The sequence below is a fragment of the Sarcophilus harrisii genome, chromosome 5 (genome assembly GCF_902635505.1).
Source record: "Sarcophilus harrisii chromosome 5, mSarHar1.11, whole genome shotgun sequence".
Lineage (NCBI taxonomy): Eukaryota > Metazoa > Chordata > Mammalia > Dasyuromorphia > Dasyuridae > Sarcophilus > Sarcophilus harrisii.
In genome coordinates, this window is record NC_045430.1 from 164480003 (window position 1) to 164498778 (window position 18776).

General features: G+C 33.1%; 1 protein-coding gene across 2 annotated transcripts in view; it reads right to left on the minus strand.

Moving 5' to 3' along the window:
* The window catches only part of LOC100920140 (ankyrin repeat domain-containing protein 26-like), an 89547-nt gene that overhangs the window by 53308 nt on the left and 17463 nt on the right, over positions 1–18776 (minus strand). For both annotated transcript variants that reach the window (XM_031938888.1, XM_031938889.1), the window contains exons 6-10: positions 17992–18056; positions 10119–10215; positions 8232–8260; positions 8059–8140; positions 3978–4054 (exon numbers count right to left, since the gene is read on the minus strand). In XM_031938888.1, coding sequence (XP_031794748.1) covers positions 3978–4054; positions 8059–8140; positions 8232–8260; positions 10119–10215; positions 17992–18056 — 350 coding nt within the window. The remainder of the gene's footprint in view (positions 1–3977; positions 4055–8058; positions 8141–8231; positions 8261–10118; positions 10216–17991; positions 18057–18776) is intronic.

Consider the following 18776-nt stretch of genomic DNA (forward strand, 5'->3'; position numbering starts at 1 on the left):
ATGCAAACAAATTAAAGTCTAATTATTTTAGCAAAATCAGTAAAAATGAATAAAGCAAATCATAATAAAAGTATTGATGGACTATCAGATGGATTCATTAAGAAATTTCCCAATGTTAGCTTATATTTTCAGTATCTTAAGTCACATCTTATACTTGGTTAAGAAAATAAAAATATCTATAGAAAGCAAAGTTCTTTCATATATAAATTATAACAAGAATTTGCATAAAAAAAGAATCTGAGTTCATTACATTTCTTTGAGACCTGTACTAATTATCTTTAGGTGGGGGAACAGCTAAATGGTGAAGTGGACAGAGCACCAGCCCTAGAGTTAGGAAGACTTGACTTCAAATCTGACCTCACACACTTAATACTAGCTGTGTGACCTTGGGAAAGTCATTTAACCCTGATTTCCTTGCCAAAAATTAAAAAAAAAAATCAGAGTCTAATTATCTTTAAGCTTATCTGTGTTCTGGCTACCTAATATTTCAATTTGCACATCTACTTTAGAAAGTTTCTTTTTAACAGGCCAAATATTATGGATCATATGCAATAATTTAAATCACATAAAAACCATAAAAAAAGGCTTTCTGTATATTTTCCATAATTCATTAAGGAATTCTATTACACATAGGAAGTTTTTAAATGTAGCATTTTAATCATGTGAAAACTCAGTTATACAGTATGATGAGAAAAAATAGAATGTAGAATATGAGGCTATGAATCTATATCTTTTTTGTAATTTTATTTTTTCTTTCTCCAAAGTCAGAACTCTACTTACAACATTCCTAACTCATTTTTAAATCTTTGCACATCATGCTTTGTTTCTTTACCCAGGTGCATTTTAAATATTTTGTTGTTATGTGGAAGGGAATATCTCCAATTTCTTAGCTTGCTTGTCAAGTTTGTAGAGTATATATTTAAGTGAAGATCACATCATTTTATTTGACTGATCTTCACTATGTTCCAAATACACAGATCAAGAAAAAAGTTCATTATATCTGGACAAAAATTTCATCTACAATATACTTAAGTTGAAAGTAAGCATCCAGCTAGAGACATCCACTATTAGGGTACATACTACCTTCTAAAGCATTTATGTTCTTCATAAATCTATTAATTAATAATAGAGAGACAAACATTTTCTTCAATAAACACAAGTGAATAGAATCATTTCACTTAACAGGAAGGGCTTAAAAGTAGATCATCACTACTTTTAATTGCATATTATGCTTACTCCTTGAGCTGAAATCTATGCATTCTAAAAAAAAATTTCAATTAGCTGATTAATTGCTCATTATAGTGTTATTTGGGCAATCCTCTGATGAAAGTTCTACGAATAATTCATGAGGATAAGTTATACAGTAATAAATGTTTGACATAAAAAATCTCATTAGAATGGTGATTTTAGTTGTTGTTTATAGGGCAGTGATTTAATGAATAAAACTGTGTAGGCTAGATAACATATAGGATTGGAGGCCCTGGTTGTGAACTGGAACCTAGTTATTACAAAGATTGTGTGAGAGAATGAAATTAGGTGACCTGATATTTCTCTTGCCTCTTGACTGTGCAAGTTATACCAACTAAATGAAATATGATCAAAAGATTCTTAAGATAAGATTCTATTTTGTAGAGAATATCTGAATCCATAGGTTTCAGGATTTATCTACTTTCTATTAAGGAAGACATTGCTGGGAGGCTCTAGTAGTGCACGGGGCATACTGACATTATCCTCATTTCATTCAAGTTATATGATTAGGGTTAGCATGACAAGGCACTGAATCTAATTTGCACATTGGAATAAAGAATCTTTATCCAAAATCTTTGAGTAGTTAGGAGTTTTACTAAGGAGTTGCCATGGGATTAGAAAAGATGAAAGTTGTTAATTCCTAGGGAAATTCTAGCCTAAGTAATCAAATAGTACATGTATGCTTTCAGAAATTTTCTAAAGGGGGATCTAAAAAAACAGATATGAGTTCATTTAAAAAAAAGTTATTAGACAACTTATGTTTCCCTTTTTTAATGAAATTTTAATGAAACAATACTATTTAATAAAAATACTCAATATTTTTAATAAATAAATAAATTTAATAATAAATACTAAAAGCAAAATACTATTGAAATGTAAAAAAAAGAAAGAAATTATTTTCAAAGAATGAAGGTAAACAATAGGGGTTACTTGTTTCACTTTTTCTCATATTCAAAATAAAATCAACATATAATTTTAAAGATAAAGATTTTGACTGAAGCAATTACCATTGGTACATAGAGAAACACAGTCACACTACTTTCTATTACTTAATAGTTACAGTTTGCCAATTCCCCTTTGGTTCTTTACAAGTTTCCATGTGCATAGAATTAAGAAGGGAGCTAGGTTATATTCTGGTCAGAGTTCTTATTTGTCAATACACTAAAGAAAAAGAGATTAGAAAGAAGACTAAATGTAAAGAGTGTCAAAGACACAATGTGCCTAGATTTTAACAATTATTTGAAAAAGTTTTTCACTAGACTTTCATGGACTAGAAGAAAAATGTAGAATGTACTTAAGGAAAATTTGATAAGTGTAGAGCAGCTTCATTGTGAAGACTCAAAGAACACATTCATTCTGGAGGACAGTAAGTAGCTTTATGTTCATTGCTTATTCTATTCAACATTTTGATGTTGATGAGGGTGAAGTGATAGAATGTTTATTATTTGTAGATGGCATGTAATTGGAAAAGGTTGCTGATAAATTTAAGTCACAGGACAGAGATTCTAAAGGATCTTGATTAGAACAATGGGCTGGTGCTAACAAGATGCAATTTAAAAGGGATAAATGGAAAATACTGAACTTGGATTTTTAAAAAAATCACCTAAATATGTACACAATGGGCAAAGCAGTTTTTCATAGAAGTTCATGAGAGAAAGATTTAGAAGTATTTATTAGTGGGCTATAAGTTTAATATGATGTGGCTACCACAAGAGCTAATATCTTTGCAGCAAAGGTAGTATAGCATCCTTAGTGAGATATGACAGTCTTCTAATCTATCCTAGTCAGATCACGTGTATTATCATGCTTAGAATACGGAAAAATGCAGTTTATAGGACCTAAAAGAGACCTTATAAGTCATCCAGAATGGTCTCCTAAGCAAATGGGGGTGTCTAGCCTATAAGAATAGATTTAAGGACTGCCAGGATAATAGTCATTAAATAGGGGATCAGAATGCAGAAGAGTTTGATTTGTTCAACATGATTCTTTAAGTCAGGATCACAAGTCCTGGCTGTACATTATGAGAGAATAAATTATAGCTCAACATGAAGAAAACATCCCCAATAATTAGAGCTGTTCATATATACAATGGGCCATAATATTTGGGTATTAACTTTTCAGTTACAGGTTTTCAACTACTTTTGGGAAATACTGCACCCAGTATACATTATTTGGGTTTAAGGATAGACTAGATACTTGGATCATTAATGATATTTTATTATTTTTATGCCATTGTAAATGCCATACCTTAACATTTTAATATATTGATAGAATTTACTGTACTTGTCTAAAATGACATAATTTCCAGATAATAATAGTCCAGGTTATCTTACCTTTGGAAATTAATACTTTTAGCATGACTTTAAGAAAAAATCAGGACTAGGATATTCTTTCATCCATATCCATATCCATGGCAATTCTATTATCACAATTATTTTGCCTACAAAGAGCAAAGTATGATCTAACATTTTAAATCAATGTCTTATCATGTAAACAATTTATAAAAATGCTAGCATAAACACTATCCTTTCCTTTACTCTTATTATTATACAACTAGGGTTGAAGTTTTGGGGCTGGTCTCTGTATCTTCAAAGAAAATGTTAGTTCCCGAAATAAGAAAAAAATGCCTTTAAAAGTACACTAAGTTCTGAAAAACTTTCAATAAAATTAACATGAATGGCACTTTAACTGAAATGAAATATTAAAATTCCAGTATCAAGTTTCCAAACCTGTTTCTGGTCACTTTTATCAAAACATTCTCGGCCTCCCTCTGACAGTCCTTTAAATTCCAATTCTTGTGTTGAATCTAAATTGATATTTAAGTAAAATTTTATTTTAGTTAAGAGTTATATTTATCATAAGAGTTAAATTCCACCCTATTAACAGTAATGGCATTCATGACAGCTATAATTTATCAATTATAATCTATTTTGAAATAAAATATAAATGCAACAAATGTCAATTTTACTAATTATGCATTTAGCTGATTATTTTGTAATTAAAAACTACTGCTACATTCTAAATTTCTTGTGAGATACTCATTTCACAGGAACAAATCACAGGTAACTATAAAGATTTATGTATAGAATTAATCTAGCTGAAATTGCTGCATTTGAAAATTAAAATAAACTAATAAACGTCTGTGCCTGATCAATTTATCAGTTAGGTTAGCAGTAACCAATAAAATGGATTAATGCACTTTCTCAATGACCAAAAACCAGGAGGTAGAGATTACTAGCCTTAATACAGTTTTAGATAGTACATGAAAACAAAGAATAGAGTTGGGGAGGTGGGAAAAACAATGATATAGGTTAAAGAGTCGAAAGCATCATGAAGATGGGAACTGGAAATTGGGAGTCAGGGTTTAGCAACAATCTCTTCCTTCAATCAATGGTGGACAGAAGCAGCTACACCCAAAGAAAGAACAGTGGGAAATGAATGCAAACTGTCTGCATTTTTGTTTTTCTTCCTGGGTTATTTTTACCTTCTGAATCCAATTCTTCCTGTGCAACAAGAGAACTGTTTGGTTCTGCACACATATATTGTATCTAGGATATACTGTGACATATTTAATATGTATAGGACTGCCATCTGGGGGAGGGGGTGAAGGGAGGAAGGTTAAAAGTTGGAACAGAAGTGAGTGCAAGGAATAATGTAAAAAATTACCCAAGCATGGGTTCTGTCAATAAAAAGTTATAATTATTAAAAAAAAAAATCTCTTCTTTCTTGTGAGTAACTAAGAAATGTTCTTTGTTTGAGCCCAGTGGATTAGACTTCTTTGGATAATACAAGTCATTTCCCAATTGATAAATGGTCAAAAGATATGAATATAATTTTAAGATAAGAAATTAAAACCAGCTATAATCATTTGAAAAAAATGCTCTAAAACATTATTGATTAGAGAAATGCAAATTAAAACATCTCATACTTCTCCGGTTGGCTAATATGACAAGAAAATATAATGAAAAATGTTAGGAGATGTGGGAAAACTGGGACACTAAGCTATTGCTGGTGGAATTATGAACTGATCCAAGCATTCTGGAGAGCAATATTTGAAACTATGCCCAAAGCATTATCAAACTGTGTATACCCTTTGACCCAGAATTGCCACTATTGGATCTGTATCCCAAAGAAATCATAAATGAGGAAAAAGGACCCACATGTGCAAAAATATTTCTAGCAACTCTTTTTGTGGTGGCAAAGAACTGGAAAATGAGTAAAGGCCCATCAATTGGGGAATGGCTGAATAAATTATGGTATATGAAAATAATGAAATATTATTCTATTAAAAATGATAACAGGTTGATTTTAGAAAGGCCTGGAAAGATTTACATGAACTGATGCTGAATGAAACAAGAAGAACCAGAAATACATTGTACACAGTAACAGCAAGAGTATATTATGATCAACCATGAAAGATTTGATTCTATTCAGGGTTACCAAGACAATCTCAAAAAATTCTGGATGGAAAACATCATCCACATTCAGAAAAAACTATGGAGGCTGGGTGTAAATCAACATATGCTATGTTCACTCCCTGCCCCACTTCCTTCTGTCTTATTTTTCTCTTGTGATTTTTTCCTTTTGTCCTGGTTTTTCTCTCCCAATGTGATTCAAAAGAAAATATGTTTTTAAAAAGTGAATTTATTTGTATAAGCAACAAAATAAATAATTTTTTTTAAAAAGACCAAATCAATCTGATTATTTCAAAACATAGAACAAAATCTAAATCTTAATATGTGAAACCACTGACCAGGACTATCTCAAAAAACCTGGGAAATAAAAGTAAATGAGATCTATATCCTTCAGGAACTCTATAAGCTACTCTGAAACATGTAAACAAGATATGCAGAAAATATTCCAGCAGTTAATTTGAAATTCACTATAAAATTTTTAGTTATCAGTGCTACATAAGAGAATGACATAATGGAGAGAGATTCAGAGGTGAAAGATTAACAGAACTTTGAAAGATCAGTAAGAGATAATTGTATGTGCCACTAGTCAAACAAATGTATTGAAACAAAACCAGCATTACATTAATATAATTATCTTAATTTATGTATTTTCTAATGATATTATTTTAAAAATTCTATGGTATATGTAATTATATTTCATTCAAATCACTGTCATGGAAACAATGATGTATGAAAGGGAGAAACACATAAGAATATACAATAAACATTTAATTTTCTGGGTATTCATAGTTGCTCCAATCTTATTTAATCATGGCATCTTCTCAAATTACTGTCCAATATCTCTCCTCCTTTTCAACATCTAATTACTAGTTATTTATAAACTTTCAAACCCTTTTATCAGGCTTTAGGCCTAATACTACTCAAATTACTTATTCCAGTGACCTATCACGATAGCTTATCTAAATTTCAGCAAAATATCTGATACATTCCTTTATATTATCTTTGTGGACAAAATGACAAAAACAAGCATAAATATAAATAGATGAAGCAGGGATTCCTAAATATTTGACAGATTTTGTTGTATTTTGTTGGATTATATGTTTAGTATCCATTAATATAGCTGCCATCAAGGCTAGAGCATATATTTTTTTATTTCATTAAAAGGGATATAATGTCCAGAGGAAAGGAGATGTTAAGTCTGGCTGACTTCTTCCTTTGTCAATTAAAAATGGAATATTGTGCTTATTTTTGGACACCACATTTTAGGACTGGCTCTTAAGACCTTTCAACCTGTATGTTCTCCTGCACCTTCAAATTCAATACAAACAAGCCTAAATTCATCATTTCCTTTCTTCTCCTTTCCCATCTCATTAATTATCAGTCCATTAATATTTCTTATTTTTGTTAAAAATGAGCCATCTTCTCAGTTATCTGGGTCTACATTTTTGACATCTCTTATTTAAGCATACAAAAAACATACACATATCCAAAGGTTGCTAAATCCCATACTTTCACTACATCTGTCATCATCTTTTTTTTTTTTTTAATATTCCCAAATCCACCCTCCCACTTCATGACCTCGTAAACTTTTACCTGAATTTTTGCAATAAATTACTAACTGGTCTTTTCATCTCTGATTCCTACCTTTTCTGGTTTATTCTACACAAAACTCTCAACTAATCTTCTTAAGGCACACTTAACTTAGCCCATTTTCTTGTTTTAAAAAGTCTTCTGTATCACCCTACTGCCTCGGTGTGGGAAGCATCAGTTATGAAACTTTACTTCCACAATCATTAATTACCCTTTCATGCTCTTTCTCATTCCTCAATTTTCTCAGAACACTTTTATCTTGCTTCTTAAGCTACTTCCTTTACTTTAGACCCTTCAAACCTTCAGTTTATATGCTGTATCCCTTCATAAAAAGTAAATTCCTTGAGGCAAAGAGCTGTTTGTTTTTATCTTTGCATCCTAGAGGCAAACAGCAGGCACTTGATATGCAATTGTGACATAATAGTTGGTTAACAAATATTAACTTGAATTGGGAAAGAACACATATTATTAGATTTATATGCCTTCCTGCAATGTAGAAAAGAGCCAGGACATATAAAAATGTAACATGAAATAGTATTCAGAACGCAAAATAAAAACCTTAAGACTATAGAACACATTTTCTATTAGGTATGTGATTTTTAAAAATTTCACTTATTCTTATACTTGTAAAGAAGGGAAAACAAGGAAAATAGGATCAATGTTATCTGCATCTTCTAAACCAAATTCTTCCATTAAATGCATAATACAAAGAAGGAAAGAAAAACAAGAAAAATAAATACTGAAAAGTCAAAAGTCTTTAAATTATACTTCTTTTCTTCCTGAATTGTAGAATTATAAAACATACCTGACTTTTGTTTTTCTTTAACTTCCTTTTCTATTTCTTGGTTTGTGAAAGAATCTTTGATTTCAAGAGTATGTTGAATGGGCTATGAAACAAGATATTTAAATAACAAGATAATTATATTGAAAGTTTTCTGTACATATCAGATAATAAATTAAAACTATCAATATTATTACCTTCCAAATGGAATTTCCCTTAGACTGATCTGAAAAAAGAATAAAAATTTCATTATCAATGTAATTAAACAGTCTAATTCAACTTCAAAACAAACAGGTTTGTTCTATCCCATTATAGGATTTAAAGAATATTTTAATTTAGTATAATTCTTATGGCATTAGTCTAATAGTCTAATAGACATTGACAATAAATCTTGTAAAATAAAATTTAAAGTTGTGAGAAACATAACTTATTTTGCAATATTATTAATTTGCTATACATCAGTCTGAAAAATCTTAATTATTTACTACACTAAATTATAAAATTAGGTTTAGTACATGTGAGTCCACCCAAGTATCAAGAAATTGAAAGAAGTTTTAAAATAAGTACTTCCTCTAAAACAGCATGAACCAAATTGCTTTACCTCTTATTCCATTTGCATCATTAATATAAGCATTTAAACTAACTTCTGCGAAAATATTTTTACTCACTCAAGTGGGCTAAAAAAGACTTTATTCTCCTTCTAGATAGAAGATAGACAAATTGCCTAATATGTTTCTAACCTAAGTTTCCCCACACACACACTTATGCTGGCAGCATTTTCTGATTGGAGAAGAAAATACTCCAATAGTTATGGACAATTGAAACATATGTATTTAATTTCTAAGAGATAGCCTGAATGGATCCAGGGCAGAACACATACAGAAAAGCTAACAGAACAGTTTAGCTCAAAATGATTGTGAAGATAAGTAGGATGAGCAAAGGCTGGAGAGGTAGGGCCTTGGAAGTCAGCACTTCTTCATTCCTAAATGTTGGCTGCAAGTAATCCATTCCATGCCCCTCCCCTCCCCCATCCCCAGCTACTGGAAAAAAATTTTAATCATTTTGTATTATATGCTATAGCCATCTAATTTTAATATCTTTAGACTATCTATTCAATCACATGCAGCAAAGTAGATCAAAAAAGAATTCCCAGTCTATACTGAGGCCCTCATAGCCTTTATGAAAACCAAGGAATCTTTGGTTGCTTTCTCTTTTTGATTTCAATACAGCCATCTTCTATTGTCTATATTTCTGAGTTTCTGTTGCCTACTTTTTTTTTCCTGTCACCATTTATTGTCATCAACCTACAGAATCACTTATCTTACAAGGGAACATAAACCAAATAATCTAGCTTTTAGTAAGCAAATACTTTAGATTTTTTTAAAATGAAGATTATTTTCTTCAGTTTGCTTTTATCTGACAGACACAGGGAATAAATAAACTGAAGGTTTCAGAGTCTGGGGATGAGAGAGACCAATGAAGTTTGAGAGGCAACTCTAGAATGAGAAAGGCCTGACCTTGAGTCCTTCTGAATCACACTGGCTTTGTGATTATGGAAGGTGCTAACTTGCATCAATAAAGGGAGTTACATCATACCAATGGAATTACAGGTCTAGTCTCATTCATCAAAAAGATTTATGTGACATGGGTTTGTATCATAAAGTCATCTGTATAAGCAACTAATTAAACTCAAAATGAGCTCATTCTTTTCGCTAAGACTAACAACCATGCAAAGTCTGGGTGAGTATAAACTGAGACAAGTACTAGAGCTTATCTGTCACCGAACATCAAACATTTCTTTTCTCTTTTCCATTGAACTCTTGCACTCTTTCCAATACCTCTTCTTATTTTCTGCTATTATATTCCTTTTTAAAATCTCTCCCTTTTCTGATTTTGCTCAGGCAAGCCTTCAGTGATACTGCTTAGCACTGTTGTAGCATTGAGACTTCATATACTTTCTAATCTTGTACGTTTTATAACTGATTTTTTTTTCCAGCCCTCCATCCTCAAATCCCACTTTTCTTCAGCTCCTTGAGACTATTTTTTCTTAAAAAAAAAACCATAAATATATCATATAATCTTACCTTCAAGTTGTCCCATTGAAATACTGTCTTTTATTGTTTGATTTGTGGATGCAAGCATATGCATAGTAGGTTCTTTGGGGAGACTTTCAGAAATAGACTTATCAAATGAAAAGATCAAAAAAATAATTAGTAAGCCCACTGATGAAAGAAGTCTTCAATGTTTTCTACTGATAAATTGTGAAGAATTTCCACTTATAGAGTTCTACAGAAAATAAAAATGTTTTTGTGAAACATTTTCTTGAAAAGAACAATCTCATGCTCACACTTTTCAAGTTTACTTTTTTGTTTTAGATGAGATAACTGGTAAATGTAATGCTGTGGACTGGAGTGTATTTTTTCATACAGAAATTGCTATTTTGTAAGTAATGATAAAATTCTACATCAGGATATTATTGTTGATTGCTATAATAACATTTTGTAGTACACATAAAATACTATTTTCCAAATGCCAACAACATGGGAGAAGAAAATATTTGGAGCTGAATGTACAATACATAATCTTCTTGGAAGAGGTGGAGCCCTGAGCCTGAAGTCAGGAAGATTCATCTTATTGAGTTCAAAAGTAGCCTCAGATACTTACTAGCTGTATAGCCCAGGGCAAGTCATTAAACCCTGTTTCCCTTATTTCCTTACTAAGAAGGACATAGACAACCATTTCATTCCCTTTATCAATAAAACCCCAAATGGGATCACAGAGTCAGAAACGACTAACATTACTGAACAACAACAAATCCTTGCACAATGCAAATTAATTTATCATACACACACATATACACATGTATAATAAATTATGGGGGGAAAGAGAGGATTTAGCTTTCTGTAAACTCTTCAATGACTTTTTTATAAGTTTTTTATTTTTTCAAAATACATGGAAAGAGAGTTTTCAGCATTCATCCTTACAAGTCCCTCCCCTAGATAGCAAGTAATCTAATATAAATTAAGAATGTGCAATTCTTACAGCAAGTAATGTAATATTAAAATTCCTCTAAATATTTCCACATTTTCCACATTAATCATGCTGTGCAGGAAAAAATATCAAAATGAAAAAAAGAGAAAAAAAAAACTAAGCAAACAAACAAAAACCATGCAGTTGGCTCTTTTTCTTATCACTGTTATACCACAGTTCTCTTTTATTGTCCTGACTCAGTTTCCCTAATTATCCTGATTCAGTTTCCCTAGATTGTCCTGCCTCGATTTCCCTAATTGTTCTGCTCAACCATCCCTTCCTCCTAATCATGATGATCTAGATAAGGAGAAAGACCTTCTATCTTCGGCATCATCAGAATGTTGGGTGCCTCTCCCCATTCTGTAATCCCAATTATCAAACGTCCCCATGCCTCCCCTCACCCTGTCAGAACCAGATTGTTAGTCCCATGTTCCTGTTCTCAGTGCTCACCTCTGCCTCGATCTCCCCCTGTGTCTGAGCCATATGTATATAGGTGATTGAGAATTCACATTGTTTGCTGGATTCTAGGAGACAATAGTCTCATTCAGCCCTGGGACCAAATCATGGATCCATTTGGTCCCAGTAAATCTCTCCCTTTCAAATAAATTATAAATACTCTCTAATCTCTATCTTGCCTCAGTTTCTCTGGCATTACATTTTGGAGGCTTCCCACTGAGATATTAGAAAATGAGAGCAGAGAGAATAGCAACATTTGGGTCTCTGCCTTGGGACTCAGGGTGGCTGGGGATCTGGGTTCTTTGCTTGGAGAGGCTGGCCCGCTGGATTTTTTTTCCAGAGCCTCCGGGAAAGAACAGTTTCCAGCCACAACCGTGCCTGACAGTGGACACTTCCATTTGGCCAAGGGAATATCGGATCTGAAACCCCTGCTGGGTAAGTTTTCTGTCTGGTGTGATTGCTAGCAAATCTGGTCCTCAGAAAAAGTTGGGCTGATTAGCCATACAACTCTGGGAAATGCCAGTAGGACACAAAGTGGCACGATTTGCTTCTGAATACCTTTTAGTACTACCTGGTTTTAATCTGGGCATTCTCTGTGAAGGCAGAGAAATGCACCAAACTGGGGCTTGGAAAAAATTTCCATTTGGATTCTGGGAGAGAAGACTCTCCAGTTGCAACAACTTCTCTCAGGGCTATTCTAAGGTTTCCAGATAGCCCCTGGTCTGTGTGTAAATGTTTTGTTTATGTTATAACTGTGCAGTCTATGTCTGTGTGTTCTGTGTGACTTGTTTGTCCAGTTGGTTAAAGAGCTCTGCTAAAAGTTTAAGAACAACGATTAGGAATTGGTTATTTCAATACTGCAACTGTAAAATTTGCTTGTGATAATGTGTATTTTAAAACTGGCAACTGGATTTTTCTTTAAAGTAGTTTAAAATTCAGGGTTACCTTGGGTTGAGCTAGCCTACATAAGGCCTCTGGAGAACAAAAGGAGTTTATGCTAATTGCTTTGAACTCTGGCTGGAGAAAACATTTGATTAGGAATTTTAGGATGATTCTGAAATTGTGGAAAATAATTTTACTATTGCCTTTGCATGACAGATTTGTTCTGAGTATTCTTTTGGGCAGCTTTAAAATTGTGGGAAATAATTTTACTGTTGCCTATGCAGGCTAGATTTAGTTATCTTTGAATGTAAGATCTTAACTTGTTGAAGTGAAGTTCTGTTAACTTGCCTGAAAGGGGTCATGTGTCTCTAATTAGATAAAGAAGGGTTATGACTTTTCTAAAGGTTCCAACTCTGGCCAAAGTTGGAGCTTAGGAGAAGTCCAGTGGGAATAATGTATGTGGAGAGGGGAACCATGCTGATTAGTGAAATTCATTATTTGAAATATGATAGGAAAAGCAGTTTTATATATTATTGGGAATTTAAAGCTGTATTTGACTGGAGTTTAAGTTAAAATATAGGTTATTAAAAAAAATGCCAGTAGCTTACCTTGGGAGGTCATGTTTGTATTTCCCTACTTAGATGGTATGTTGCTTTCTAGAAGTATTGGGTAATTTGTAAACTATGAGCTATGCCTTAAAAAATTTGTTACCTCTGTTGGGTATATGTATAAGTTTTATGAAATTTGGTTCAAAGTTATTTGCGAATATTGAAATTTAAAGTTTTTTTTAAAAAGTGATTTAAAGACAAGGGACAGAAAGATTGATTTGCAAAAGCAATTAATAGTTTAAATGGAGAATCTAGTATTGGTTTGGGAGTGTTTAAAGTATGTCAGAGAAGGTTTGAACAAGTAGGCATTAGGAGGAGAGAGACAGAGATGGGACAGGAAAAGATGGTATGAGAGAAGGAGGAAAAGAGAGGAAAATGGGGAACAAAAAGGCACAAACTCTTAGTGAATTTGCCATTTCCCAAGGGAAAGGAGATACCCCCATGAGTTTGGGGCCTGTCTTTAGCTGGCAAATTGGATTCTGGGGAAAATGGCACCCTAAAAAGGTTAGCTGTGAGAAGTTAGGGTCAGGAAGCATAGTGGAATGGGGAAAGGGCGACCACGTGGAAAGCAACAATCTAATCCCCCTACCCCCATTAAGATGGTGTTTTTTGTTTGTTTGTTTGTTTTACAAACTGCAGCTCCTTGCTGTTCAAATATCAATTGCTTCTACTGTTTAAAGAATATTTTTAAGAATCTTTCAGATTCTTGTATGTGAAATTGGGTATTCTGTATAAGTTTAATTGATTGTATCCTGAGGTTATGCCCATCATTTAAAGGGCTTCTGAAAATAATAGTTTTTCCTTGTCCTTTTGAAAATGTTTCTGTTAAACATGAAAGATAACTTGTGATCTTACTGAAGCAAATTTATTATTGTTATCATTATGTTATCAATATGAGATTATGGCATTTCTAAAAATTTAACAGTTTTAAGAACTTCTTGGATTCTTTTATGTGGTATTAGAATATTCTGTATAGACTCAGGATTTATGTATTGAGTATTTTTAAAAGCAAACTGATTTGTATGTATAATGTTCACTTATGGAAACATCTACATAGATATAAAAGAAGTGAACTTACTGAGAAATTTTCCTGTTATAAATATAAGGTTATGGTAAATATCTGTTTAGGATTTATCTGAAACTTTGGTTAATGGGATTTGTTATTGGAAGTAAAATTTCTTGGGCTTATAGTTAATGCTATTTGGGAGTTTTAAAGCTCCACCCTCTGACAGTTAGTGGGACAATTAACTGGAGAAAAAATTAATTAAAGCTATTTTATCCTGTTTTGCTGAAAGCTAAGTTTAAACTGCTTATGTTTTGCTACAGTTGTGTAACTGCATTTTTTCCCTCCTGTGACTGATTTCTATGATCAGAGCAATGGTCAATAAAAACTGTTAATACAATTCAGTTATGTCATACCTTGCTATTTCCAATCTGGTTATATGTGTTACCTTGCTGTTTCCAACTTGGTTATATGTAATCATTATGTTCTAAATACTCAGGCAAATTAAATAATTAGTCTGATCATCTATCTGTTATTGAATATTGTGTCTGGATATTTTTTTTTTTTAAGGTTTCTAACTAATGAAAGGACAAAAGTCTAACTACTGTTTTATCTATTATGACTACAGATGACAGCTGTTTGCCTGTCCTGTGAAGAAAACCTATTAAGCTGCTGGTCAATTGATACTGGCTTCTTCACATTTTGTGTCAGTCTGCTGTAACTTTTATTTGTTAGATTTGTGTTTTTGTTCTAGATTTTGGTCAAAATTACAGGTATTGACTTGCTCCTGTTCTATCAGAGGGGACAAATGGAGCTACTCCAGGTTCCACTTTTTCCCCCTTTGGAGTCCCCAACAAACTTGGGGTGCCCCTTTTAGGATAGGCAGCAGGACTGTCTTGAGCATGCTACTCCCTATATAAGCAGAGGCTGAGTTAAGTGCACAAATGACCACAGACCTAATTCACAATGAACTGTCCATCTCAAACTGGATTCTCTGACTGAAATGCTCCCCAACTGTAGAGGACCTGCTATTTTTGTAACAGGGAGGCCTTTGTGCCTCCCTAAATGAGGAATGCTATTTTTATGCTAAGAACTCTGGGGTTATCGGCGAGAGACTGGTCCTTGCCTTAAATCATTGCGTTTCTCTAGTTTTATTTTGGTTTATTTGCTTTACAAAGGGTTGGTCAAAATTATGGTGCTAAGACCTTCTGGAGGAAAGTAATTCAATGATTTGAATATTCAGAAGAGAGTGTGTGGAATGTTATGCCACAGTTCTCTTTTATTGTCCTGACTCAGTTTCCCTAATTATCCTGACTCAGATTCCCTAAATTGTCCTGCCTTGATTTCCCTAATTGTTCTGCCTCAGTTTATAATTGTTCTGCTCAACCACCGCTCCCTCCTAATCATGATGATCCAGATAAGGAGAAAGACCTTCTATCTTAGATATCATCAGAATGTTGGGTGCCTCTTCCCATTCTGTAATCCCAATTATCAGATGTCCCCATGCCTCCCACCTGTCAGAACCAGATTGTTAGTCCCGTATTTCCATTCTCAGCGCTCTGACTCCACCTTTCCTCAGTCTACCTCCTATGTCTGAGCCACATGTATACAGGTGATTGAGAATTCACATTGTTTGCTGGATTCTTGGAGACAATAGTCTCATTCAGCCCTGGGGCCAAACCATGAATCCATTTGTTCCCAGTAAATCTCTCCCTTTCAAATAAATTATTAAATACTCTCTAATCTCTATCTTGCCTCAGTTTCTTTCTCTGGCATTACATCACAAGTCTTTTGGAACTATCTTGAATCAACTCTCCCCAATGACATTTCTCCAAACATCCCACAAGCAAAAAATTTTAGCTTAATCACAATCCATACCTATTATACTAAATAATTTGTTGACAGTTAGCTATTCAATATAATTATCATCTTCTCTAGAGGTCTCCCACACTTAGATTATGTTTTTTTCTCTTCATCTAATTTCCTGTCCTTTTGCTTCATATCTTTAATACATATGATGGCCTCAAAACCTGTTGTGGATCATGATTTTATAAATAATGTAAAAAAAAGTCTCCATTCTCCATTTTACATTTTACGTACACTAATAAGCATAAGCATACCCAATGCTCTTTTCTTATCTTCACATTTCATAAACCTGCCTTTGGTTATTTTCAGAATAAAAGCTGAGTTAATCCCTTCAATTCTGCCTATCTCAATCACAAGAGGTTCTAGTGTGCAACAGATTTCTGACACCCCTTTGCAAGAAAATATGGAAAGTCATCTGATGTTATTCTCAAAAGTTTCTAAAATTCAAGCACTCTATAAGAGAGCTCCACTGAAATGTTTCCTGAGATCTAACATATTAAAAAGTTACCTTAGTCCGTCATCATGTAAGGCCCCCAACTCTTTCCAACTTGGTCATTTCTATTAGTGATAGCTACATTTTTCTGGGTTCTTAGGCTTAAAAAAATCATTTATCTCCTTTATTCTCTGTAACCAAGTAATCGTTACATATTATTGTATGTAATACAATTTCTCTTGTTGTGCCACAGTTCCCTTTTAATGTCCTGACCCAGTTTCTCCAATTGTCCTATTTGGTTATTCTGCCTCAGGTTATAACCTTTCCCTCTTAATGTATGATGAGATAAAGGTTTTATATTTTTAGGCTATAATCATTCTTAATGTTTGACAGGATAAAGGTCTATCCATTTTAGACATCATTAAAATATCAGTAACCTATCCAGTACCTCCCTCCATTATGTCATCCTAGGTGCCTCCCCCCATTAGGTTATCCCCATCCAGGTACCTCCCCATTATGTCATTGTTCTTGTTATCCTAAAAAGAGTCTTGCTGTCTGACATTCAGGGCTGGATTCTTTGAGACGATAGTCTTATTCAGTCCTGGAACCAAACATGGATCATTTGGTCCCAGTAAATCTTTCCATTTAATAAACTATTAAATTGTTCTCTAATCTCTGTCTTGCTCAATTTCTCTAGCATTACACTGTAAAATAAACAAGTTATCATTTAACCTGTCCTGTTTCCACAATCGCTCCAGTTTATCATCTTACACCTATTGAAACTACATCTTTTTGCTTATAAGATATATCTGTTCCCAGATAATTTTCTATACTGATTACAAAAGGTTTTCATAAAATACATTTAAAAACAGTATTATACTGCATACAAAACAACAGTGGTTCCTTATTGCAAATCAAATCCCAAATTCTAAAGGTATTCATTCAAGACCTCAACTCAAACCATTTTATTTATAGAAAATAAATTATTCTCCTGTCATAGCTAAACTTCACAATTTATATTCCTTGCAAGAATCTTTATTTCCTTCTGCCTATTCTCTCTCCTGGAATGTTTTCCTCCTTCCTCTCTGCCAATCACAATTTGATCCTATCATTATGCCCTAATTATTATTTCTCATGAAGTCTTTCCTGATTAATTATGTATGACCTACTCTGCCATTTCCCTTTGAATTGGCCTCAGGAATTGTACATATAAGTTGCACGAATATCTGCTAACAATTAGCAATAAAATCAATGTCCTATCCTCTCACTTAAAAGTAAGCTACTCATGTAGTAGGGAAACTTACTAGACTATAACTTACTAACTAGGGCAGTATATGTTACTATGGTATTTGTTCAATGAATGATTAACTTGACTAATGTATGACATTTTGAAATTGATAATATGGGGGTAGAGTAAAAAATGTGAGGTCCTGAAAGTAAAGATTCTTGGATTCTATACTTAGCTCGGTCACTAAACTATTTGTGAGAGACAAGTTATCTGACTTCTCTAGGTTTCACTTCCTCATGTGTGAAATTAGTAATTGGACTTATCTCTAAAGCCCTTTCCAGTTCTAAAATTCTGATTCTAATTCCACTCAGGCAATTGCAGTGATTAATAAATAAGTAAATCTGAAATGAAACATCAATATTGATGTTTCAAAATAATTTAATAAAAATACCTCTGAATCCCAAGGGGAAGATTCTGTATCTTCTTCCTCTTCCAATACTGATGTTGACATCCTATCTATAAAATAAATTAAGAATTGGAACATGTGCTACTGAAAACATGAAACTGTTCAAATATGTCTATTCATATTCAGGAAAAATTAAATGAAAACAACAGAAAAAATTCTAGGAGACAGAAACATTAAAAGAGCAACATTTGATATGAGCAAAAGAGGGTCCTTTAAAGAAAAAATTTAGGCACCAATTCCCTTCCCTAAGGCACTTAATATGGATAAAAAGAAAAAGAACGATTGTTCATATTTAATATCCTTCATCATTACATACAATGAATTTATAGAAATTCATATATAGTGGCATTTTACAAAAAAGAAAATTTTGTCAGCATATTCTACAGCTTGAGGGATAGCACAGCATAGTGGACACAGGGCCAGTTTGTAATTATGTAGACCTACATTTCCATTTCTCTTTTCCCCTTTCTTGCTAAGGCAATTGAGATTAAATCACTTGCCCAGAGTCACACAGCTAAGAAGTGTTAAGTGTCTTGAGACCAGATTTGAACTCAGGTCGTCTTGACTTCAGGGTTAGTGCTCTACCTGCTGCGTCACCTACCTAACCTTACAGTTCCATTTCTAATATGTTGGTAGTTACCTCACAGACAAGATACTGAACTTCTCTTAGTGCTTCAAGCTACTCAGAAAGACTCAGATGTAGAACAGTTGTTAATCTACATTGCTAGAAAATTTCTCATTGAGAATTTCTTGCAATGACAAAATCACAG